General features: G+C 36.2%; 1 protein-coding gene across 2 annotated transcripts in view; it reads right to left on the bottom strand.

Annotated features, from left to right (window-relative positions):
• SCUBE1 (signal peptide, CUB domain and EGF like domain containing 1) overlaps window positions 1-26,259 on the bottom strand; it is a 703,286-nt gene that overhangs the window by 378,199 nt on the left and 298,828 nt on the right. The window contains exons 6-7 of one of the 2 annotated variants that reach the window (XM_053719054.1): window positions 18,277-18,393; window positions 7,907-7,996 (exon numbers count right to left, since the gene is read on the bottom strand). In XM_053719054.1, coding sequence (XP_053575029.1) covers window positions 7,907-7,996; window positions 18,277-18,393 — 207 coding nt within the window. The remainder of the gene's footprint in view (window positions 1-7,906; window positions 7,997-18,276; window positions 18,394-26,259) is intronic. The other variant, XM_053719055.1, reaches the window with a different exon arrangement.

Below are 26,259 nucleotides of genomic sequence, written 5' to 3'. Positions count from 1 at the left end.
CTAGCGCACTACCTTCAGAGACAGCTTCATAGACACTGACTCTATTAGAATCCCTAGAAAAGATACCGGAGTGCTGGGAACAAATTAATTCTTTGGTACATTTATGCTTCATCTGTGGCAGCGATGAATCCATGTGACTGGCTGCCTCTATAAGTAAGCCCCCTGAAATAGAACTACATCCAGTAGAAGGCTCCTGAAATCTTGCCAAAATCATCAAGGCTCATAAAGAATCTAGACCTAGTCCAAAGAAGTCACAAGGCACTCTGTGCCAAGACAGTCATTGTAGCATATTCTTTCTTTAAAGCTAAACCAAGGTAGACTCATACGCTAATTTCTAAGCCCTTGAAGGCCGCCTCTTATCTCAGTGCATGTTGACAGTTTTTCACAGCTAGACACTGCTAGTTCATGTGTGTCATATAGATAACATTGTGCTCACTCCCGTGAAGTTATTTATGAGTCAGCACTGATTGGCTAAAATGTAAGTTTGTCAAAAGCACTGAAATAAGGGGACAGTCTTAGATACAAGGTAATCATAGAGGTAAAAAGTATATTAATATAAAAGTGTTGATTTTGCAAAACTGGGGAATGGGTAATAAAGGGATTAACAAAATTCTGGAGTAGGCTGACAATTTAATGTAGGATAGCAATTGTTTAAGAGAGCACAAACAGGACCATTTAGAATTCCATTTTAGATGCATCTGTAGACTACATCAGTTATGATTGTGAAAGTAAAAGAAAACTTTTTTTAATTTTTTTTTTACTAGGTTATTAGCAAATGCTGTAAAGAAGAGGAGTCAGTAAATTGGTGACTAAACTTTCTTTTGATAGAGTAGTAACAGGAGAAAAGCAAAATGATATTAACACTCAAGACAGTTGAGGGTAGATTAGGGGATATAGATAATTGTGTGTTGTCTCCTTTGCAGCTACTACTTCCCATACAGTAAATACATTAGGTAGGTTATTGCTATTTTTATATTATTCACCTGAGACCACATAGAGATGGGATCCACTCACTGTACAGGAGTACACTTCGGACAGTTGTCACCTTTACCATTACTGGTCTCTTCAGTTACATATGTGATATCCTTGTGCAGACACTTAATGGGACATAAACACCTAATTTCAAGATTTTTTTTCTTGCTGTTTTTCATTAGCCAAAGTCCCTCCACCACTTGCTTTATTTTGAGGAGCCAGCCAGGAGTTGTTCCTTTAGTAGACACAGCTGCCATTTTGTAAACAAAAGTAAAAAAATTAGCAGTAAAGTATAGAACATTCTAGAAGTGTTTTACTGTAGTATTAGTGTGCATTGATGATATGCAACGTTGTCAGTAGCATTTGATGCACTCAATACTCCTTTGTTCATACTTTGTCCTGGATTAGCGGGGTGATCTTTGGTGATAGAGAGTTTGTATCCCTTGAGATACACTATGCGGTCATCCACAGAACAAGCCCCTTCAATTACAAGATGCCTTAACTGCATTACAACCAGGTCTTGTAGGAAGTCCCAGAGTAACTGATTTCAGAGAAGATGCAACACCCCAGGATGTCCTACAAGGCAAGTAAGGGGTATTTACTGTTGATAACTACATTAGAGCCACTACCCACAGATTGTGCCTAGTATCTAGTATAGCACATAATTACATATTTGAGATGAATGCGACCCAACAATGCATTAAATGATAATGTCACATGACCCTTTAAGCAATAAAGGTAAGAGACGGAGCTCTGTTAGCCCCTGTACCTTGATGTAGTGCAATGAGAATGTTTATCTGTATTTGCACGTGTCATTTTTATCACACACATACATAATAATTTAATTATGAGTAACCAGAAATAGTCATTGAATATTAAAGAGGGTTGGTCCTCTGAGTAGCTATGAGAGTTTGGAAGACTTGATATGTTGTCCTCCTCATTCAGAACATCTAATTCTCCTCTGCAAGGTTAAAAGATCATTCCAATACAACAAATTTCTAGAGCATGTCACTTCTACTAGATACTAGAGATTAAACACAGATAAAGTCTTGCTTGGGAGCACAAGCACTGCATCTCCTGTGTACAACACAGCTGGTGTTTGATGGGTTGTTCAATTTCTTCCCCTGATTGTTTGTCAGCAAGTCTTCTAGCAACCCCTTTCTATCTATGCACGTCATTCTCCTGTATCGACCTGCACTTTTATTTCCTGTTGGGTATGCATTGCTTCTGGGTCTCACATGCTTCCCCTGATACTTTACCGTGCTATTTTCCCATTGGTAGCATTATTTAAGGGGGCAGCTAGTTCAGTTAGCGACCATGTATAGGATTTATTCCTGGGTGTGCTGTTTCTGCTATTCCTCCGTGATCCTGTTCTGACATCCTCCGTGTACCTTAATGTTCTTCATTGTGATTCTACTCCTTTTAAAAGTCTCACAATACTGAACTCTGGTCTGAATTGACTCTTCTATTGGATACGGATTCTGCTCCTGGTATCACCTGCACAATACTGACCTCTGATCTGAACTCTGACTCTTCTATTGGATACGGATTCCGTTTCTGTTATCACCTGCACAATACTGACCTCTGGCCTGAACTCAGGACTAGAATCAGTATCCAATAGAAGAGACCGAGTTCAGATCAGAGGTCAGTATTGTGCAGGTAATAACAGAAACAGAATCAGTATCCAATAGAAGAGTCAGAGTTCAGATCAGTGGTCAGTATTGTGCAGGTGAAACCAGGAGCAGAATCCATATCCAATAGAAGTGTCAGAGGTCAGTATTGTGCAGGTGGTAAAAGGACTAGAATCAGTATCCAATAGAAGAGTCCGATACCACCTGCACAATACTAACTTCGGGCCTGAACTCTTGGTCTATGAGCCCTAATTTAAAAATAAAAAAAAAAATCAATAAAATCAATATAATGAGGCTAGTGTTTACTGCCAGGTTATCATTATTATGAAGAGCACTTGAAACAACAAGAAGAAATCTTTTATTTTAAATTTGGGGTCTAATTCCCAAACTAGAACTAGATATTAGTCACTGTAAAGGCTGTGACACACTGCAAGCGATGCGGCACAAGGCAAAGCAGCTGCTTCGCACCACGTCGCATCGATTCTAAAGTTCAAATATTTCATCTTTGAGCACTCAGCTACGTGATCTGTTGCAGCAGAGTGCTCAGAGATGAAAAGTCAGGACACACTGAGCGTGCATATCCGCATCTACACGCTGCTCTGCTTGCAGTGTGTCACAGCCTTAAAGCTAGCAGCAGGATGAACACATGACCTTTCATTACAAAGAGAATTGCTGCTTTTAAATAAGGAGTCTTAGGTTTTTCTATGGTTTGTTTGGAGCTAGAAAGGGGATATCCCACCCCCACATGCTGTTCCATATGTGAGAAACTTAAAGACACCTGGGCATGTGACCTCTCCTTTGAAAGAAAGACTCTTTAAATGAGAGGTTTCCTGTTCAATTGTAGTGCTTATGTTGGGGTGCTATTAAAGCCCTGCGTACTGTAAAAGTCACCCAATAGACAGGTGATTGCAATTTCTATTACAATCACCTGCTACTTAAAAGGGAATTGAGATCCCTAATTTGAGCGATACTATGTTTGTAATGCACGTTGTCTTTATGGGATTGGGGGTCCATTGGAGCTAATGCCCCTCATATTGTAAATACATTTAGCAGGTTGTTGGTATTTTTATGGCAATCACCTGCTAATGACAGGGGTATGAGACCTCTCATTGTAAAGAGCTACTCTCCTCTTTCCAAACTGGGGTCTCATACTCCTTTATGTTTCATTGTGATTTTGGACTCTAAAAGTGTTAAACATGTTTAATAAGACTTTGAAGTAAAATCAGAAGGTATGCTTACCAGATAAATTCATTACTTTCTTGGATGGTGAGCCCACATGATCATCACAAGTGGGATTACTTTCTCTCTCCACCAGGGGAAAGATAAACAAATCTAAATTCTGCTATTTGCATCACTCCATATTTGCAGCTCTCCCCCACCATATTCAGTAACACTTATGGCCAAGTAGAGAAAAAAAACTAGAAAAACACAGGAAAGGACCAAAGCAGGACAAAAAATATCTGTTAGAGAGAAGCATCAATATAAAAGCTCCAAATTAGCCACTACTCTAGTGGAATGAGTAATAACACTTACAATTTGCCACTACAAATGAGTTGAGCATAAGGAAGATACAACAATTCACTAATTAGAAGGATCTTAAGAAACCACCTTAGATAAAAATGTATAACTCTTTCTCAAAATCGCCTCATCCTGATGGAAGGTAAGCAGGACAAAATTGTTTGATTCTGGCTATGCCCCTGGGTACATCAGCCTGAATAACCATGCAACCATTAATACACCGACTAGATCCACCTGAAAATCCTGAGCCCTGACACAATACCAGGAAAACTTGTACCTGAAGTTAGAGACTATGAGATCTATCAATGGCAAACCCCAGGTCTGGAAAAATCTTGTGAATACCTCCCAATGTAGAGACTAATATCTAATATGAAGGATTTTATAACTGATAAGGTTCAGCTCCCAGTGGTTGATCCACAGGATGTGAATGGCCAAGATCAGATCTGCCCATGTGAAAATGCACAACACCTCTTTCACTACCACAGAACTCTGGGTTCCATCCTGATTATTGATATAAGACATTGCTGTGGTGTTTTCAATTGAAATTGGATGTATAAGTCCTGTCTGACACTAGGCCAGCTCCACAGATCCCTAAGGATAGCACACTTTTCCAGAGTATGTATAGTTAACCTTTCCTTCCAAGGAGACCAAACTCACTGTGCTAATCCAGACTGCCCCCAGCCTAAAAGACTGGTATGAGTTGTAAACATCATCCAGTATGGTCTTTGGAATGTGGTTCCCTGCTCAATGGATTAGTAAGTCTGCACAAAGACTGGTACTGTCTTGTTTCCTGATTCAGAGATACCCTATAAGACAGATCATCATGATTTCTGTTCCACTGATGTAGCAGGGCCAATTGAAGATGCCACATGCAATGCTTGGCAAAAGGAATAGCAACTGAAGCAGCTACCATTAATCCCACCACTTCCAGGCACTGTGCTACAGTTGGAAGGGGAATATGCTGCAAACAAGCACACAATTTGCTGGTGTAATGTTCAAGATAATTAAATGGACACTGAGTCTAACATATCCTAGGAAGGGAGCTGAAGTTTGAGGAAAAAGAAAACTCTTTGGAACATTTATACACTACTTTTGTTTACATTACATCAGTAGCAAGGAATCTGTATCTTACACTGCTTTCTGAAAGGAAATCATCTGGATGAGAATATCATCCCTATAAGAGGTTACTGAACCATCATCATGAAAGCTTCCAACTTCACATGATTTCTGAGGAGAATATAGCAACTTTTAAGTATTAACTGACCCTCCTGCACTAGAGGACATATAGTGTGTCTTGAAGGTAGCACCCTTCAAAAATGTAATGCTTTGAGATTCAGAATGGTTTGAAATGCTCCTTCCTTTTTGAGGAGATTGGAGTAAAACTCTTTGCACTGTTATGATAGGGTAGTGGACCTGGTGCAATGACTCCCATTCCCTCCAATTATACCATGTAAGACAACAAGGCTCCTGATCATGAGACATGGAGGGCAGCAGAAATCTACCATAAAAGGAAAGCAAAAGGGGTGTACTCTTTGAAACTATATCTGCAGACCAGACTAAAGTTATAGAAAAGCTTGGCACAATTGTCACAGAGCAGAGCAGTGGGGCTACACAAGCATATTCTCTAGATCTTCCAAACCCTGCAGTTGATGATCCAGTGAACTACTGCAAGTTGCACTTCTTTGCTCCATATTATGGGAGAACAAAGCAAGGGAGAAAAATATCCACAGTATAACTGAGAAATATCTACCTTAATGAGAGAAAACACCCACACAAACAAGTCAGCAAAATAATAACTTATCACAGATTAAAACACTACTAAACTACAAACCAGAGCCCCCCAAAATTAAAAATAAATATTTATGTAAGATTCAAAGTTCTAAATTACAAAAATAGCTCTCACCACCTCCAGACAGTGCAGGAAGTCGATATGCAGGCTTAAGATGGCCACTGCACTGAGAAAAAGAGGTGAGAATACCCACAATTCCATGTGATTTTCACACCACTCCGTTAGTTAACCTCATTATTACCCCCTCTGATTAATCCCAAAATGTCTGCGACAGAAAAAAACAACCAAAAAACGGGCATAGGGGTTTCCAGGTGTTTATTTTCTTTAATGTGGTTAAAGCGATCTATAAATACAGGTTTAATAGGGCTTGTAAGTAAATAAAAAAAAAGTACTGCTAGTAAGGCAATTTACTTTTTATCTTTGTTTCTGACCAGTAACACACTATCTAGTCACTAGCAAATACAATTAGTAATTGAACATCTTGACAGAATGAAATACATGCAAATGCATTTTAACTGCTTGGTTTACAGGTACATTATATTTTTTCTAAATATCCCAGCATAAACTTCTACAAATTAGGACAACATGCTCTTCAGAAAAACAGACTCGAGGTTCATAGTTACAAGCATTTAGATTAATAAAAGTAATGTTACAGTGGAATTACTGACTTGCTCTGAATTTGTCTACTCAATGGATATAAATGGAAAACCCTGTCAAACGTTCTGATTCACCCTGTTCGTGATGAGCATTTCAGGCTCTCTCAGATTCCAGAAAGTGTGACTCAGTAAGACATCACAGAAAAGGATTCTTGGTAAGTGCATTCAAATAAACACACTAAAATGAAGAATTCATCAAAAGCCAATCACATAACTGCAACAATTCACTCGAGTTTCCATTGAGCAACTCAAGTAACACGGTTGTTTAACTTTTTTCTTTTAAGATGCAATGGGTTTGTGTCTTAACGAAAACACAACTGCTGTCAGCTATGTGATAAAAATCATAGTAAAAAGTGAATTTTGTACATCTTTGTATCATTAATCAGAAGTGTAGTTTAAAAATAAATAAATATATATATATATATTTAGTAGAACCAACCACCCTACTTTATTCGAGCACTTACCATCCAATTGGATTTCTTAAATATTTTTCTTTACTATTCATTTTCATTTATTAATTTCAAGAAAGAATTAAACTGCAATCTAAAGGATATTTCCAGGATTTGTTCACAAAAGTGAAGGCATGTGTATTATGGGTATCACACTATAGCATTGTTTTCCTTGTACGTTAGTATCTTAGTGTATGTATATCATACTGTATATATATATTTATATATACATACACACACACGCGTGGGGAGAGAGAGAGGGAGAGAGGGAGAGGAGAGAGAGAAAAGAGAGAGAAGAGAGTGGAGAGAAGAAAGCGAGAGAGAAAAGAAAAAGTAGAGAAGTACTACACACACACACACACACACACACACACACACACACACACACAGATATATATATATATATATTATCACATTCCTGTACTTACATATATACACAAACACACATTCGTGTATATACATATATATATTAGAGAGAGTGAGCAAAGAGAGAAGAGAAAAAAAAGAGTGGAGAGAAAAGAGAGAGAGAGAACAAAAAAGAGAGAAGTACTATACACACATTTTAATATATATATTTATATACATACACATACATACACACACACATACAGTATATATATATATATATATATATATATATATATATATTTACATACACACACACACACACATATATATATATATACAACCACATCTACATTACAAATGCACACCCTTAACACCAGTAGAATATAATATATATATATATATATATTAGAAACTGAAAAAGTAAATGAATAAAGAAATGCAGACAGAAAGACATTCATTTGCAGACTAATTGGAGAGATAAAACAGACACTCAGACAGAATAGCATAAGCACGACAACAAAAGAAGTTAAAGAAAAGTTTTACCCATAAGCAGTCGACGTTTCACCCTCTTGTCCACATCAGCTACTGACGTGGTATTGTACTCAGAACTCTCAATTGCAGCCTCATCCTTCTCTAAAACACAAGTAAAGGACAAACATGGAGCAGTTGGTTAATCAAAAGCCCAAATTTCAAGCGCCTATATTAGGCAGCTTCTTGGCAACGCAAACCAAACGTCCTAGTATCAAGCTGTGAAAGGATTAATCCCCTGAAAGAGTGTTAATCATGTGTAAGAGCCCAGATAGGAAATTATTAGTTGCAAGGAATGGAGTTATACACTAAATCATTAATCTACTGTATTTAACACACAAGTCAATAGAAGAACATTACAGGATTAGCCAAGACAGGAAACACTGAAAAATGTGAAAAAAAAGGCAATGAAAAGACATCATTCAAGTGACTTTGTCAATGACGAGAACATAGGGAGAAAAAAACAGTATCAGTAGACAGCCCAGAGTCCGGTGATGGAAAAGAATGAGACACTTATGACAGCTTGTTTAATACAACGACACAGAGCATGCAAATAAACAAACACAGGAGATAAATGGAAAATTATGAAAAAATTGGGCAGTGCTGGTTGCCTGTTGTCTATGGAATACATTTAGCTAGACAATAAGATGTCGCTCTAAAAATCCATCAACATGCAGTGAAGCAAGAAACAGTGCAGCAGAAATGAAATACTGTGAGATTGTATAGCTTCATATATACTGAATACTTTATCCACCGTCTGTCAGAAAGGGTTGTAAAAGAACCAGTGGCAGCCCACTCTGGCAGACAAGGGTCTAAAGTTCCATTTTGCAAGAAAACAAGATTAGTTCTAATTTGCTAAATCATTACAAACGTGTTAACATGTGAAAGGGTGGTTAAGGGAGAAGATAGGCTATTTCAGCTGAAAGCAAAGCTTAAATGAACACAAAATGGCAAAATATAGGTTAAAAAAAAGAAATAAGTTTTATATAGGTTGGGCACATTTGGAAAAAAAGAGTTTGTTACAAAGGTCATTTGGTTTAAAATACAGATGACAATTGGCAATTTTCACATGCAACAAAAAAAAGGTAGGAAGGAAGGAAGTCACGCAAACGGATAAATGCATTAGACATAGGGCAGAAAGAATTCAACTAGCAGTACAGACATTTGCAGTATTGCAATGATACTGAATATCAGCACCACGCAAGCCAGCAAACAGTGGAATTGTGGGAAGGAGCTGACTTTCTCTGGCAACACTACATGGTTGAATGACTACATAAAAGTTAAAAAGTTCTAGATGAGATCAGGCTGCAAACGAGGCTCTTTTGAAGTATTTTGTTATTATGAATATTTGTCTTAACATTTTTTTTTTTATTTGGTCAATTATTCTTGTACATCGTTTTCAGACAAGACAGGCAATCAGTGACCATCACCAGAAAGCAGGGATAAATCAGAATGGAAAGATAAAAACAGAAAGATTGTTCAATTTAAGAAAAATAAATAAAATACAAAAACAAACTAAACAAAACAGATGGTAATAAACAAAGAAAACATATGTGACACATTAAGAAATCACATGTTAACAAAAAACACCAATAGCCCTAAAACAATGATAGCAAAATCCACTGTGATTTAAATTGCAGTCCATTAAAGAAAATGCATAAAGTAAACAAGATCGGAGATAAGATGTCACTTAAATAAAATTACTTTTTTCTCTTACAATCATAAAGAACCATATCCAGTAATAGTGGGTGAAACCTCCTCCAAGAAGACTGGAGATATTATGTCTCTCTATACAACTATTGTATTTCAGGTTGCGATAGTTCCGTTTTTGCGTGTCTGGAGTACAGCAGAGTTCTGCTTCAGTGTGAAGTGAGTGTATCAGTAGCCAACAAGTAGATCTCCTGATACAGGAACTCGCATGCAATTGAGAGGTTCCTTGTGGTTTGCCCAGGGGATTTGTATGAAACGTGACTTAGGGTGTAACCCCTGGGGTTCTGCCCTCCTATATACCTACTGACCATGTTGTATGCTTCTTTATATATATAAGGGGTGTATGGTGGTATTTGCTTTGTGTGTATATCTCCATGGTTTGTTTATATAGTTATTATTCAGTGTTTGAATTAGGGTTGCACCGATACCATTTTTTTAAGACCGAGTACAAGTACCGATACCTTTTTTTCAAATACTCAACGATACCAATTACTGATACTTTTTTATGTCATGACAGTTTACCAAGCACAATACAGACTAATGATTTAAGATCGCTTCTTTATAATTATGAACTGTATCTCAAAAGACATTTTGAAATAATAAAACAGTTTTATGTGCTTGTTGTCACAAAGTTCACAGAACATGTTTATAAATTAAATTATTACAATAACATATATTAATAATAACAACAATAAAAAACAGCTGCAGCAGCTGGGGGTGGAAAGCTACAAGATAAAGGGGCGATTACTGGATGCAATTGGGTTGTAGGGTGCCTATATAACTGATAAATCTGACACTTGTACTTAATACAAAGTCGTATAATTTAATTCTGAAAATAATATTGGGGAAGGAGTGTCCCAATAATCCCCTTTGAGAAAAATGGGGCATTTGCATTCTACTGACTCAACAGAAAATAGGGCCGGTCTTCATATTTTTCCAGGGCTGCTTTTTATTCCCAGTCCAGCCCTGGCTAAGGGTGTTCCTCAGAGTACAGTATGCTTTGAGCATAATTGTGCAAGATGAGAGGCTTCCAGCTGTAAAGTAGCAGCTTTTAAAGCACTGCTCTGACGTAAAATAATACAAATAACAGCAATTTGTATTGGCAGAACAGAAGTGAACTATGTTTAGTTAAGTCTCCACTCCAGCTTAAAATGAAATGGGAACATACAGTTTGAAAAACGCCACAAGATGGTGTATGGGTATGAATTGGAGGTATCGGTTTAAGTATCGGTGCATTTGTACTCATGCAAATACTTGGTATCGGCACTGATACCGATACTAGTATCGGTATCGGTGCAACCCTAGTTTGAATGGGGTTTTTTGACTATGGTACTTTCTATGACAGGACTTTGGTGTAATTTTATGTGCAGAAGCATCTATTGGTGCTTTTTTTTACTTTGCTCTGTAAAACAGTTATTTCTATTTCCACAGTTTCCAGGAACAGCATGGTTAAGGTTGTTTGACAGGACCTTCATTATGCTCCTAACAACACTATAAAAGGCAATATATAGGTTTACCTATGTACAAACACAAACAGCCATTAAAGATGCCTTCAAAAGCACCCTACTTATCTAAATTTGCATCAAGATTATGCAGTTTTTACAACTCCCTTTTCTCTCCTACTGAAAGAAATAATTTCTCAGAATTTTAACTCTTAATGTGTGGCTACTTAGTTTTGTTGTATTCCAATAAATGGTCAATACATGTTTATTTCACAAATTGGATGGCTTTAGGACCCTGATATATTATTTGTAAACTACCAAAGTAAGGCTGATTATTGAGGAATTACCTCCACCAGGACTACTTTATCTTTATTTGTTCTCATGAGGCCTTTGCTTAACATTTGTGCAACCCTACCTTTGGCCTTCTGTGTACGTTTTAACAAAGTTCTTCCAATTCAAAGCATTTGCCTCAGTGCACTTGGTAGAAGAGAACCTTATGCATGCACTGCCTACTTCTCAGGCCATAAGCTATATCCGTACTGAATATGAACAAATAAAGAGTGTGCATCACTTCCTGAAACTGTTAAGTCCTGTTGCCTCTTTTCAAAGAAGTGTCTGGTTTCCAGTTCTACCACTGTCTTTTCATGAGTTGTTGCCATCTATATACATGCAATCCAATAGAAACTTGTAAACTTACAATCAGACTCCCTTACAGCTGTATCTAAGACATTTTAAGCTATGGTGTAAATACCTGTTAAAACACAGCAATCCCAATTTAAAAAACATATTTAAGAGAACCCCCTTCTTGAGACACAACTTGTCCTCATGCCACACTCAATGTGGTACTCATGATAGCTCACAAGCAAAACGGGACTTTTGGTGGGTTCAAATAAATATCTAGCAGCCATGTTCCATCTATATTGTAGACATGTAGATTATGAAATAAAGATAGGCAATAGCAAAGAGGGCACACAAAAGAGAAATCATACATAAGTTTACAACTAAAGTAAACTAAGTGGAGTATTACTGATTCAAGAAAAGAGATAGTGAAACATTGGAATGTGTGTGTATTTTTAATAACTTGAATGAAATGAATGCCATTAGTTAACTAATCGCAAGTCCTTTTAATTGACAATATTCGATAATATAAAAGCTTAAGACTATAGGATAATAACTGTTGGAAACTGAGGGGTCTTCAGACATTAGAGCGGAAGAGTTTCATTTTGGATGTGTGCTATAATGACATTGTGTAATATCTGGAACTCCATACACATTTGAAATAATCTCTTGCAACTTTTCTTAAGTAAATTATTCCCAAGAGAGGTTTAAAATGGACAATGTTCTAGGAATGTGCAATTCCGCATTTGGTTACAAAATGAACGCTAGAAATGGCTACAGTCTGACACATTCGGCAAAACACAAATATCTGTGCAAATTAGTGTGGCTGCAGCGATTTTTGGCATCCATTTGCTATACAAATGCCAAACTGCATATCCCTACAATGTTCTAAATTTGTTTTTTGTAAAGCATACCAATATCATGCATATCACATGCATATCACATGTACATTAAAAATAGCAAGATATGCGTTCACAATGGTTACTTCAGTAATAATACCTGCTGGTTTACTAGGGAAACCGTGCTAGCAATGTCCCTTACACCTAGACTCTATTCCAGTAATATTAATAAAACATACGCAATTCATGACTACAAATAATTTGCTGTTCATTTCAGAAATTAGTGTTTACAAATGCAACAAAATGATCTACCAAGTTTACATTGCTGGTGTTCATTGTTTTCAACAGACTAATAGTTGAAATGGCTGCCCATAAAAATCACGCAGTTTACAAAATTGTGAAACATTTATTTAGTATTTGCCTAATTACAAAAGCAGAAGTCTGGTTTCGCCTTCCTTTGAAGTCAATAGGAGCCAAAAAAATATAATCTGCTTCTCAGTTTACATAAAGTCCATTAAAGTTATTTGGTTTGCTGTATGGTAGTATTAGTTTTGGCTTCTTCTACTAGGCATAAAGGTTAAAAATGCTCTTTACTAAAAGTATTACTAAATGTAAAATATTTTTAAAACAAAATCATATGCAATTATGTTGATTTTTATATAAATACAGTTATATATATATATATATATATATATATATATATATATATATATATATTATGAATAAATAATGAAAACGATACAAATAAGAGATATTGTTTAACATCATCAAGAAAAATAAAATAGAGCAATGGCACATACATTCAATTATTTAGAGTATAAAATATTTTTAAATATGTGTGTGTGTCTATTGCAGATAATTTGATCATAGGTGAAGATAGCATGTGGAAATCAATTCATTTACTAAAAAAAACACATACTCTAAGATGCTAATTTTCTTTTTCAAAACTACCAACTTGCTGTTACAAAAAATGTAGGTAAGGTTTTGCTTAACAGCTGACAAAATGTCTATGTGTTTGTTAAACACAATAAGTAAACTTAGTGAAAACAAGAGCCTAATAATACTTTGCACTTTGCAGCCTGGTTTTTACACCAACAATGTAAACTCTTATTAAACTTTATAACAAACTAAAGCACGGCAAGCTGTGCAGAAGGAAATCTAACAGGTTCTAAACTATTATTTGCTGTCGGTAAACCACACTCATGAGTCTAGTTTCCATTGTATTTGCTAATTTAACACTAGGTGGTAACAAGCGCCTAATAAAATTTACAACTTCTGTAACATTTAGTTCATAGTGAATTGTACTCAAGTACCAGATCACAGGTTATAAAAAAACATGTCAGTAATTACATTTTCTGAATTCAACAACTAGGTTTAATCAAAACGGGTTTCTTATAGAATCATAAATTTAACCAATTTAATGTCTAATTTCTCTCATATAATAGAATGCACACATAGTTGTATCATATTTTAACATTAATCAATTAAAAATAAATGAAATACACAATTGCTAGGAACGTTGATATAACATCAATAAATTGTTTAACAGTTTTGCTTTACAATACACGCTGTGTGTCTACACTTGTGTAAAGTACTGCAACATACCTGCTTTAAAAACAACAACTTTTGAATAAAGAAAATAAATTAGTTACGAAAACTCTATATAAATTAACTCTATATACATATTATGAAGTGAGTTAATGATCTATGAACAACTTGTTATTGCAAAACATTTGAAGAAATGTTGAAACATATTGTTTGGCTATTGAGTTTACAATTGGTATAAGATTCTTGTTCACAACAGACTTCTATTAATGTTTTAATAGACAAAGATTCCTTACTATTGAGTAAGCAGATGTTCACCTATCCTGAGAGCAGTTTTTTTAAAAGTCTTAGTTGGGGACCTCCCTATAATTCATTTTTTTTTCTTTAAGAAAATTGCAATATTTATGTTTAGTTTTAATTTGGGGAATTTACATCTGATACAGAGTTTACGACCAGATTCTGCTCAACCAAAAGAGTACACCGTTCACATTTCAATTTGTACTTTGTTTTTCCAGCGTTAAACACGAGTTACTGATCAAGGGATTATATTGATGAGCATATTCATGTAAACAAGATTATGAGTTCAAATCAGCATGGTTTTATTAGAAATAGATCATGTCAAACTAATCTAATTAGATTATATGATATAGTAAGCAAAAATATAGATAAAGGGGAATCAGCTGATGTGATAAACTTAGATTTTGCAAAGGCATTAGCTGAAAATGTTAGCTCATGGATAAATAACTGGATAAAAGATAGGGAATGAGTAGTAGAGAATGGATCATACTCAGATTGGATAAAGGTAATCAGTGGAGTCCCCCAGGGATCAGTACCGGGCCCTGTTCTTTTTAATGACTTGGAGCAATAGCGACATCTCTATTTTTGCAGACGATACTAAGTTAAGTAAGGTCCGAGCAGGATGAACTTTCGTTACAAAGAGATCTGCAAAAATTAGATGTATGTGCAGGTAAATGGAAAATGAGATTTAATACGGAAAATGCAAGGTTCTACATTTTGGAAGTAAAATAAGCAGGCAACATATTATTTAAATGGGACAAGACTTAGCCAAAGAGAGGAGGAAAGGGATTTGGGAGTAGTAATAGATAACAAGCTAAAGATGGGTGCACAATGCATTGATTAAAGGGAGGAAAGCATAATTCTGTCACTATATAAATCCCTGATAAGACCTTACCTTGAGTATGGAGTGCAGTTCTGGGGACCGATCGCAAAAAAAGATATTGCAGAACTAGAAAAAGTTCAGAGAAGGGCCACAAAGCTAATAAGGGGAATGGAGAATTTAAGCTATGAGGAGAGGCTAGCCAAACTGGGTCTGTTTTCTTTAGAAAAAAGGCACTTGAGAGGTGACATGATTACTTTAAATAAATATATTCAAGGCCCATATACAGAGATGGCAGAAGCTCTGTTTATTCCAAGAAAAATTTTCGTGACAAGAGGTCACAATTTAAGGTTGGAGGAAAGGAGGTTTAATCTCTTGCAACAGAAAAGTTTTTTCATTGTAAGAGCAATAAAATTGTGGAACTTATTACCAAAGGAGGCAGTGAATGCCAATACCCTAGATACGCTTAAAAATTGTTTGGATACATTTCTGTGTAGAAACAAATTTCATGGATATAATTGCTAGTATTAAATGGGTCAACTTTTATTGGGACTATTTTAGCTTAACTGGAGCTTTTTGTAAGTATTTTAGATTTGTATAGGTTGAATTCGATGGACTTCGGTCTATATTACTATGTTATAAGAAATGCAATGCAGTCTCAAACTCAGTGTCTTTCTTCACCTGCATCTCAACCTTTGCCTTATTACACCATAAAATGGCAAGTGTTATTGTCGGTTCTTAAAGACAATTCTTTATTTTGACAAAGTCTGCTGCCTCTTGCGATTTCCATAGGATAGTGAAAAGTATCACTGCTTCCGCACCAGCGCTTATATGCTCTAGCGCCCCCCTTACAGGGCCTGCCTCACACTTTGAAAACCACTGCCTTAGAGGTTAAATAGACAAAGACTTTCTAAGAGAGAAAATGCAATAATGTGCTTATGGAATAACAGAGGATTTATTTTCCTCAGTTTTGTGTTTTGTTGGCATAATGATGTAAGCATCTTACAACATTTAGCCTATACAGTGGTTTAGTAATAAGTGTGTGGTCATCTGGACAGTAAGAAGGAAAAACTATATACCTTTTGAAAATCCAAAATAACCTTGGGTAGAAAATCAGAACATATTTATAACATTACTTTGCCCTTAAGGTCTATAAGACATAAACTGAAAATGCTTGCAGATCTGGAATTATTTTTACTGAAGTAATATCTACCAAGACAATGTTTAAATGTTGAAAAAACAAAAGGAGTCTTAATTTCAGTATTCAAAGGGAACTCTCTATAGAGTGTCAAATACCAGTGGTAGATCCCAAATTGCTATAGTTGATCTCTCTAAAACTAGATGCTTGAAAAACTGCATGATCAAATGTTCTTGCACACAATTAATTCCCTTAATGGCTGCAATAGCAGGAATTCGTGCTTTCAAAATGCTAGAATTTAAGCCTTAGAGATAGCGATTATGTAAGTATTCTAAAATATAACAGTGGAAGTAGAGTTCTCCAGAATCATCCAAATGGACAAAGATATAGCAGATTCAATAAAAAGTTGACATAGTAGAAGTTGCTTGGAGTTTTGATCACTGAAGTTGAAATATCTAGCTGCTGTAATTTTAACCATTCAACAACCAGGCTGCCAACTTCAACTTTTGTGGATTGGGATGAAAAACTGGTCCTTGATGCACAACTTCTAGAAATACCACAATAATTCAGGCTGGCTCAATTACCAGTTGTTTGGATTGCAATGCATGTTTCTGGGGGGGGGGTGTTCTGATTTGGCACAACATCAGAGTTAGCTTTGATACTGGGAGAAAACATATCAGATTTAATGTTTTCTTTTCCAGAAAAAAAAAAAAATTCTCTAGGGAGTTGCCATTCAGTCTGATAGTCTGGGACTGGGACTCTACTTAGGTAGTCTGCATCATACCTTAGATTTATAGAAAGAAAATGCTGTTAAATTGTCCACATTTTTATGAACTGAGGAAAATGGAGTGTCTTCCTTGAGTATTGCTTCACTACCATAAAATGTAGTTACCAATTAGTAAGGAATCTTTAGCCAAGTGTTGAAAAAACACCAGAGGTTTTTTTGTTCTTTTGTGCAGTGATTCTATTTGGTTAGTAAATAGGAAAACAATCATGAAGAAATAAGACTGAAATTGAGTAATTAAAGATGATAACTAAGGTACAACTTCATTGGTACATGTCAGCATAGTGGATGATGTAGGTGATAACCTGAGATTGTCTGGATTGGAAATTATGTTCCTAGCTCTCTATGAAAAAGCAGAAGGTTGATACCATGTTATATAAGCAGATGGCACAGAAACAGGTTTGGTTCAAACTGCTAATACAGCTAAAAGAGATGGACTCAAATCACAGTATACAAATCATTGCCCAAGTAAGGGATCTACTGTATATGCGTCATGATCAATGTGCATAAATACTGTCCTGGATATCACGTAATTATCCCATTTACAAATCAAAGCCCAGTGTTGCAGACTACCTTGAAATCTGTCTTATTTATTTAAATGTCACTGTCACTGTCACAGTACTAGTAAGCTGCCTCCAACGGCTGCAGAGTGTTCTGCACATGTGTAAAATACAGACACGTTTCCTATTGATGGTTGGCGAATGTACTGTAGATGTAAAATGCAGCTTGCAAGCAGTGGTCTGATCACAATGAACACAATTTCTGCTCAAATGAAAAATAAATTTGTGATGACCCTCCATAGGCTCTTCCATATGACCAACATGCAGATCTCATGATCATGCCCCAGACTGGAAGCCGCAAGTTCAGTGGGTATGTATAACTAATACATGAAAGTGTGCATTTAAGTCCATCTCTATTAGCCAATAAATGCATCTCAGCGATAAAACTGGTTTCCAATCCTACTCTTCTAAACCCAAGTATGCATTTGTACAAAACAGCACAAGTATTATATTTTTAGCATTTGTTTTAGTATTGAAGGAATCAGTATTGTTGTCTTCTTTGTATAAAAGACAGATCCATAATGTAAATACTTATCTACAAATGACAACCTAAGGTAAATGTATACATTGCATATCACTGTTTACATTGTGGACAAGTGAAACATAAAATAGGCTTTTGAAGAGTCACTTACCAATGCAAGTCTTGCCATCTGAGTGCAGCGCATACTTCTGATGACACCCACACACTGGGCCAGTCTCTGTGTCATCGCAGGTGTGCTGACATCCTCCATTTCCATAATTACAGGTTACTAGTTAGGCCCATAATACATGCATGAACATAAACAGAAACCATAATTACAAACAATTAGTTTTGTACTTCAGCTCCAGAACAGAATACAGGACAGTGTGCACCAAGAAATAATTGCAAAGTATATTACTTTTTACTAGCCGCCTGCTGTGCAGACAGAGCTATGTAGAAACATTTATCATTATTAGAAGACATTATTAGAAGACATCTATGCAACATTCGCTAATAAACTAGAGAATATACAGACAGATGGAACAGTATGGAGATAATTATATAATCAATATTTTTATTCATGCTTAATGAAAAATGCAAGGGATTGTTTACTATTTAATAGTTTTATTCTATCATTTCTCATTTAAAGAGATAAATTACTGCTTTGACTGCGAAAAACTCAAAATGTGTACAATTAATTTTCTTTCCTGTTTGGCATAACTTTACTATGCAAAGACAGAAACATCCTTATGCAGGAAGAGTAGAGGTTGGTATCATAAATCCAGAAACCTTATTATCTGCAAAGCAATCTTTAATGATAACAAGGATAAAGAATAATTTACAAATATTTTTTTACTGAGGGTGTACTATCATTGGTGGAATGTCAGGAAAGTATTTAGGCTTGTTATATCATCGAAAACCCAATGCACCATAAGTGTTTATAGATGTGATAAGATAAAAAAAATAATCACGGACAGTCAAGCATAAAGGAATATTAGTTTTAAACTGAAATATGAATGTATGTTTCATTTAGAATATAATTTATTTTGCAGTATACTGTTTCAACAAAATACGAATATCTGGTGAGCGTACCCAACGCACAAGCATTTAAATGCCATGCTTGCTCAGCATTAATAGTTACTTGAAAGACACAAACTGAATCATCAGTAAAATTATATATGGCACCCCTCGCTGGCTGAGCATGATCATTTTTTGAATGAGAGTGCAAAAGACACAAGGAACATATGTGGATATGTTGCTTAAAGAGTAACAGCTTTTACTAGAAGCATTTTTGCAAAAATAATTATATTGCAAAAATGTTTCTTTACAGAATTGAAATACATTTATGCACATTCCAGTTTTGAATAATATATATGTATGGTAAAAAGAGAAAAAATAGATACCTGGTGAGTCATAATAAACTTACTCCAAAAGTATAAAATATATAGCTAGAAGGTTTAATGATGCAAAATTCATTGTTTTTATTACATAATGTATATCTATAAGTCTCACACTGACTGGCAAATAAATGCATCCGTGAAGGAAAAGAAGAAACAAAAGATAAAAATTATAATTACCCAAATATGTTAATGAAAAACCAAGAAAAATAAAAAAAATATAACAATAAAAAAGACCAGTTACCTTAGGAATGTTGGAAACTGCATTATATAATTATAATAAAAAACAGTACTGGTACAAATTTGGGGGTCGATCCGATATAAATCGTCGCCCGCAAAAGCCGGCGACGCCAATATTTGCGCGGGTTTGGTATCACATATACGGCGTAACCTAGAAGTTACGCGCGTATATTTCTGCCGTCGCCCGCAGTTTTTTGGGCCATAGGCAGGTATACCAAACCCGCGCAGTTTGGTATCCAATATGCAGCGTAAGGACTTACGTGGCGAAAATGGAGAAAACTTACTCCATTTTCACCTCGCCACAAAAAGCAGCCGTAAGAAGCCTTACGCTGACTATTGGAGCCCTGTAACTCCCTAAACTAACTAGAAAATAAACCTAACACCTAACGCATGCGCAATGTCTATCTCCCTGTCAACCGCGATCTGCTAAAATAAACCTAACACCTAACGCATGCGCAATGTCCATCTCCCTGTCAACCGCGATCCCCCCCCCCCGAAATCCCTAATAAAGTTATTCCCCCCTAAACCGCCGCTCCCGGACCCCGCCGCCATCTACATAAACTAACCCCCTACTGTGAGCCTCTAAAACCGCCGCCATCTACCTTATCTATCCCCTAATCTGACCCCTTACACCGCCGCCACCTATATAAAAATTATTAACCCCTAATCTAATCCCCCTATACCGCCGCCAGCTATATTAATATTATTAACCCCTAATGTAAGCCCCTTACACCGCCGCCATCTCTATTAAAATGATTAACCCCTAATTTAATCTACCTACCCCGCCGCCAGCTATATTATCTATATTAACCCTAAGTATATTATAGTTAATATAGGTATTACATTATATATATTAACTATATTAACCCTAATTATATTAGGGTTAATATAGTTAATATAGTTACTATAGTATTTATATTAACTATATTAACTCTATCTAACCCTAACTAAATTTATATTAAATTAATCTAATTCATTTATAAACTAAAATATTCCTATTTAAATCTAAATACTTACCTATAAAATAAACCCTAAGATAGCTACAATATAATTAATAATTACATTGTAGCTATGTTAGGGTTAATATTTATTTTACAGGTAAATTGTTAATTATTTTAACTAGGTATAATAGATATTAAATAGTTATTAACTATTTAATATCTACCTAGTTAAAATAATTACCCAATTACCTGTAAAATAAATCCTAACCTAAGTTACAAATACACCTACACTATCAATAAATTTAATAAACTACAAACATCTATCTAAAAATACAATTAAATTAACTAAACTAAATTACAAAAAAAAACAAACACTAAATTACAAAAAATAAAAAAAAGATTACAAGATATTTAAGCTAATTACACCTATTCTAAGCCCCCTAATAAAATAATAAACCCCCAAAATAAAAAAAATTCCCTGCCCTATTCTAAATTCAACAAATTTCAAAGCTCTTTACCTTACCAGCCCTTAAAAGGGCCTTTTGTGGGGCATGCCCCAAAGAATTCAGCTCTTTTGCATACAACAAATACAATACCCCCCCCCCATTACAACCCACCACCCACATACCCCTATTCTAAACCCACCCAAACCCCCCTTAAAAAAGCCTAACACTACCCCCCTGAAGATCTCCCTACCTTGTCTTCACCACACCGGGCCGAACTCCTGATCCGATCCGGGCGATGTCTTCCTCCAAGCGGCAAAGAAGAATTCTTCCTCCGGCGATGTCTTCCTCCAAGCGGCAAAGAAGAATTCTTCCTCCGGCGATGTCATCCTCCAAGCGGCAAAGAAGAATTCTTCCTCCGGCGACGTCTTCCTCCAAGCGGCAGCAAAGTCTTCATTCTTCCGGCGGCATCTTCAATCTTCTTTCTTCGCTCCGCCGCCGCGGAGCATCCATCCCGGCCGACTGCTGAACTTGGAATGAGGTACCTTTAAATGACGTCATCCAAGATGGCGTCCGTCGAATTCCGATTGGCTGATAGGATTCTATCAGCCAATCGGAATAAAGTTAAAAAAATCTGATTGGCTGATTGAATCAGCCAATCAGATTCAAGTTCAATCCGATTGGCTGATCCAATCAGCCAATCAGATTGAGCTCGCATTCTATTGGCTGATCGGAACAGCCAATAGAATGCGAGCTCAATCTGATTGGCTGATTGGATCAGCCAATCGGATTGAACTTGAATCTGATTGGCTGATTCAATCAGCCAATCAGATTTTTTTAACTTAATTCCGATTGGCTGATAGAATCCTATCAGCCAATCGGAATTCGGCGGACGCCATCTTGGATGACGTCATTTAAAGGTACCTCATTCCAAGTTCAGCAGTCGGCCGGGATGGATGCTCCGCGGCGGCGGAGCGAAGAAAGAAGATTGAAGATGCCGCCGGAAGAATGAAGACTTTGCTGCCGCTTGGAGGAAGACGTCGCCGGAGGAAGAATTCTTCTTTGCCGCTTGGAGGATGACATCGCCGGAGGAAGAATTCTTCTTTGCCGCTTGGAGGAAGACATCGCCCGGATCGGATCAGGAGTTCGGCCCGGTGTGGTGAAGACAAGGTAGGGAGATCTTCAGGGGGGTAGTGTTAGGCTTTTTTAAGGGGGGTTTGGGTGGGTTTAGAATAGGGGTATGTGGGTGGTGGGTATTGTATTTGTTGTATGCAAAAGAGCTGAATTCTTTGGGGCATGCCCCACAAAAGGCCCTTTTAAGGGCTGGTAAGGTAAAGAGCTTTGAAATTTGTTGAATTTAGAATAGGGCAGGGAATTTTTTTTATTTTGGGGGTTTATTATTTTATTAGGGGGCTTAGAATAGGTGTAATTAGCTTAAATATCTTGTAATCTTTTTTTTATTTTTTGTAATTTAGTGTTTGTTTTTTTTTGTAATTTAGTTTAGTTAATTTAATTGTATTTTTAGATAGATGTTTGTAGTTTATTAAATTTATTGATAGTGTAGGTGTATTTGTAACTTAGGTTAGGATTTATTTTACAGGTAATTGGGTAATTATTTTAACTAGGTAGATATTAAATAGTTAAAATAATTAACAATTTACCTGTAAAATAAATATTAACCCTAACATAGCTACAATGTAATTATTAATTATATTGTAGCTATCTTAGGGTTTATTTTATAGGTAAGTATTTAGATTTAAATAGGAATATTTTAGTTTATAAATGAATTAGATTAATTTAATATAAATTTAGTTAGGGTTAGATAGAGTTAATATAGTTAATATAAATACTATAGTAACTATATTAACTATATTAACCCTAATATAATTAGGGTTAATATAGTTAATATATATAATGTAATACCTATATTAACTATAATATACTTAGGGTTAATATAGATAATATAGCTGGCGGCGGGGTAGGTAGATTAAATTAGGGGTTAATCATTTTAATAGAGATGGCGGCGGTGTAAGGGGCTTACATTATGGGTTAATAATTTTAATATAGATGGCGGCGGTGTTAGGGGCTCACTTTAGGGGGTTATAGATATAATATAGCTGGCGGCAGGGTACGGGAGCGGCGGTTTAGGGGTTAATAACTTTATTAGGTTGCGGCGGGGTAAAGAAGCAGCGGTTTAGGGGTTAATAGCTTTTTTATTGTTAGGCTAGTGAGGGGGGATAGCGGATAGAGGGTTAGACAGTGCGGGCTATGTTAGGGAGGCGTGTTAGACTTGTCGGGCTATGTTAGGGAGGCGTGTTAGACAGTGCGGGTGTTTTAGACTTTAGTCAGGTTTTATAGGCGCCGGCAGTTTCTAACGTGCCGCAAGTCACTGGCGACGCCAGAAATTTGTACTTACGCAGATTTCTGGACATCGCTGGTTTGTGAGACTTACGGCACGTTAGCATCTGACGGCGACTTATATGGGATGGCTCGAGTTGCGAGCTGAAACTGCGGGCGACGCCGGTTCCCTCGCTTGCGCCGCAAACTGCGATCGATATCGGATCGCGCCCAAGGTAGATAACTGAAAGCTCTTGACCAACTACACCCCTACTGCACACAGAACCCCCAGCATAAAAAGGAAGGCATAACCTAGGCAGTATAAGCCTGGGGAACTTGTATGCTACAATCATGCACATAAATACAATTCAGGAGCGACCATGCATGTTAAGTTGCAACTCTTAGTTTACGGTCCTCTTACACTATTTGTGTGCTGAGAATCATGTTTGGAGGATACCATCCTATATTATTAAGTGTGATCAGTACTTAATTATAGCCCAAACCTCCAGCTTTACACAGTCCGCACAGGACTTGTCTGCAATGGGCAATTCAGGTTTGAGTAGCATATAGTGTAGTTTAAACACATTTCCTTGTAGCCATAAGACACAGGAAAAGATCTTTTATCTCAATGCCGTGCTCACATCATGTTGGTCACAAAGCCATCCGCTACCTCATTGTCACTATAACATAAGCATCAAACTCAGTTCCAGAATCATCAACGGTTAACAGTCTTCTGATATGCGCCAGTATGGACGTAGAGCTTTCAGATGTGTAGCGAGTACCGGAATAGACACCAAAGTCTCAGGCGGCAAACAGTATCAGCAGTATGCTTTTCGACTTGCTTGACGCAGATCCAACAACCATGCATGACTCAGTCAGCCAATGCAGACGCACGTTTCACCCCCATGCCATCTAGCAACAATAGGGCTTTTCTCTTTTTACCATATATACATATATTAATCTATAGGTCTGCAGCACTAGTTCTTACACTTAAAGGGGCAGTCAACACCAGAATTTTTGTTGTTTAAAAAGATTGATAATCCCTTTATTACCCATTCCCCAGTTTTGCAAAACTAACACAGTTATATTAATACACTTTTTACCTCTGTGATTACCTTGTATCTAAGCATCTTCTGACCGCCCCTAATCACATGACTTTTAGTTATTATCTATTGACTTGCATTTAGCCAATTAGTGCAGTGTCTGCCACTAGCCACGAGCGTGATCACAATGCTATCTATATGGCCTACATGAGCTTGCTCTCCCCTGCTGTGAAAAGTAAATAAAATAGAGGCGGCCTTCAAGGGCTTAGAAATTATCATATGTGCCTTCCTAGGTTTGCTTTCAACTAGAATACCAAGAGAGCAAAGCAAAATTGTTGATAAAAGTAAAATGGAAAGTTGTTTAAAATTACATGCCCTATTTGAAAAATGAAAGGTTTTTTTGGACTTGACTGTCCCTTTAAAAGTACAAACTATTTATGTAATATAAAATTCAACCTATGACTGTTTAGTTAAATTGATGTAATTGAATAATATACATACATACATATGCACATATATATATATATACATCATACATATATACATCAAGCATCAACATATATAAAAAAATCATCAGATGATTTACTGATCTTTTTTTTCTTTCTTTTTTTAAAAGGTCATCCTCTTCTTTAATATTCTTTAATACATTTTTTTTAAAAAAATATTTTTGAAAAAAATATTTTCTTATGATCCGGTGAAGAGTTGCTTTATCTATTTTCAGTCATGGAGTCACGTCTAGGTCTCAGAGATTTTGGTTTGGAAGATTGATAATAGCAAAAAAAAAGTCTCACCCAAATACAACAAAAACTAAAAAGCAACCAAATTACCACCGCTGAGTCCAGTACTGGGCATATAACCTTATGTACCATAGCAATTTTACGACAACTTTATAAACAGAATTTTGTCTAGTGTTTTTTCTTCCCTTCATGTGAGGTCCATTCCTCCCATATATAAAAATATTACAATTTACCAAAAAAGAAAGCATACAGTATAACCATTTACAACACAAGGGTCAAATCATAGTATACATTTTAATAACATATAGATTGTTCAATAGTCTTTAAAATCAATTATTAAGTCAATCACAGCCAATCACAATTCTCCTTCCATTATATAATTCTGCTTGGGACTACACCAAAATAACTAATATTTCTTGATGCATACCCAAAACAAAGTACTATATATTCCTTTGTTATCTTCTGAATTGGGGTGCAAAGCAGTAGAATGTGACAAGTAAAGATGCCAGGCATGCAGTATTGGGAGATGGAAGACTCCTAACAGGGTGAGAATGTCAAGTCTTAGCTGATGTAAATGGTTTTATGTAGAGATAGGACCCAAATCCCAGCAGTAATGTACAAATCAGATTTTGGGTTGAAATTCTAAAGCACGAGTCATGTAGTTCACAGTTACTTTAGAGCTAAATAGGTTGGCTTTAAACAGGAGCAGCAATACCCACCATAAACAGTGCTTAGACCTAGAAGGAGAAGCATTTATATTATAGGGTAACAATTTAAGGTGTTTATTATTGGGGAGGGAATAAAGAGTAAAATAGCTGGTTGATTACACTCTGCTGTGAAAGTAGATTAATCACACAAATAATTATCTTTACAATAGATGATCAAGGCTCTTGCCCAACTAGCTGAAGAAACCAAACATTTTTTGTTTTATTCTCCCCCCCAATTCTCCATTGTGTAAAAGGCATTCATTTTTCTTTTATTTTGGACCAAGATATATCTGACTCTTGTGTGTTATTG

Source organism: Bombina bombina, chromosome 6, assembly GCF_027579735.1.
Source record: "Bombina bombina isolate aBomBom1 chromosome 6, aBomBom1.pri, whole genome shotgun sequence".
NCBI classification, from domain to species: Eukaryota; Metazoa; Chordata; class Amphibia; order Anura; family Bombinatoridae; genus Bombina; species Bombina bombina.
Note: the sequence above shows the minus strand (reverse complement) of the source record. Positions and strands in the feature narration are given on the sequence as shown.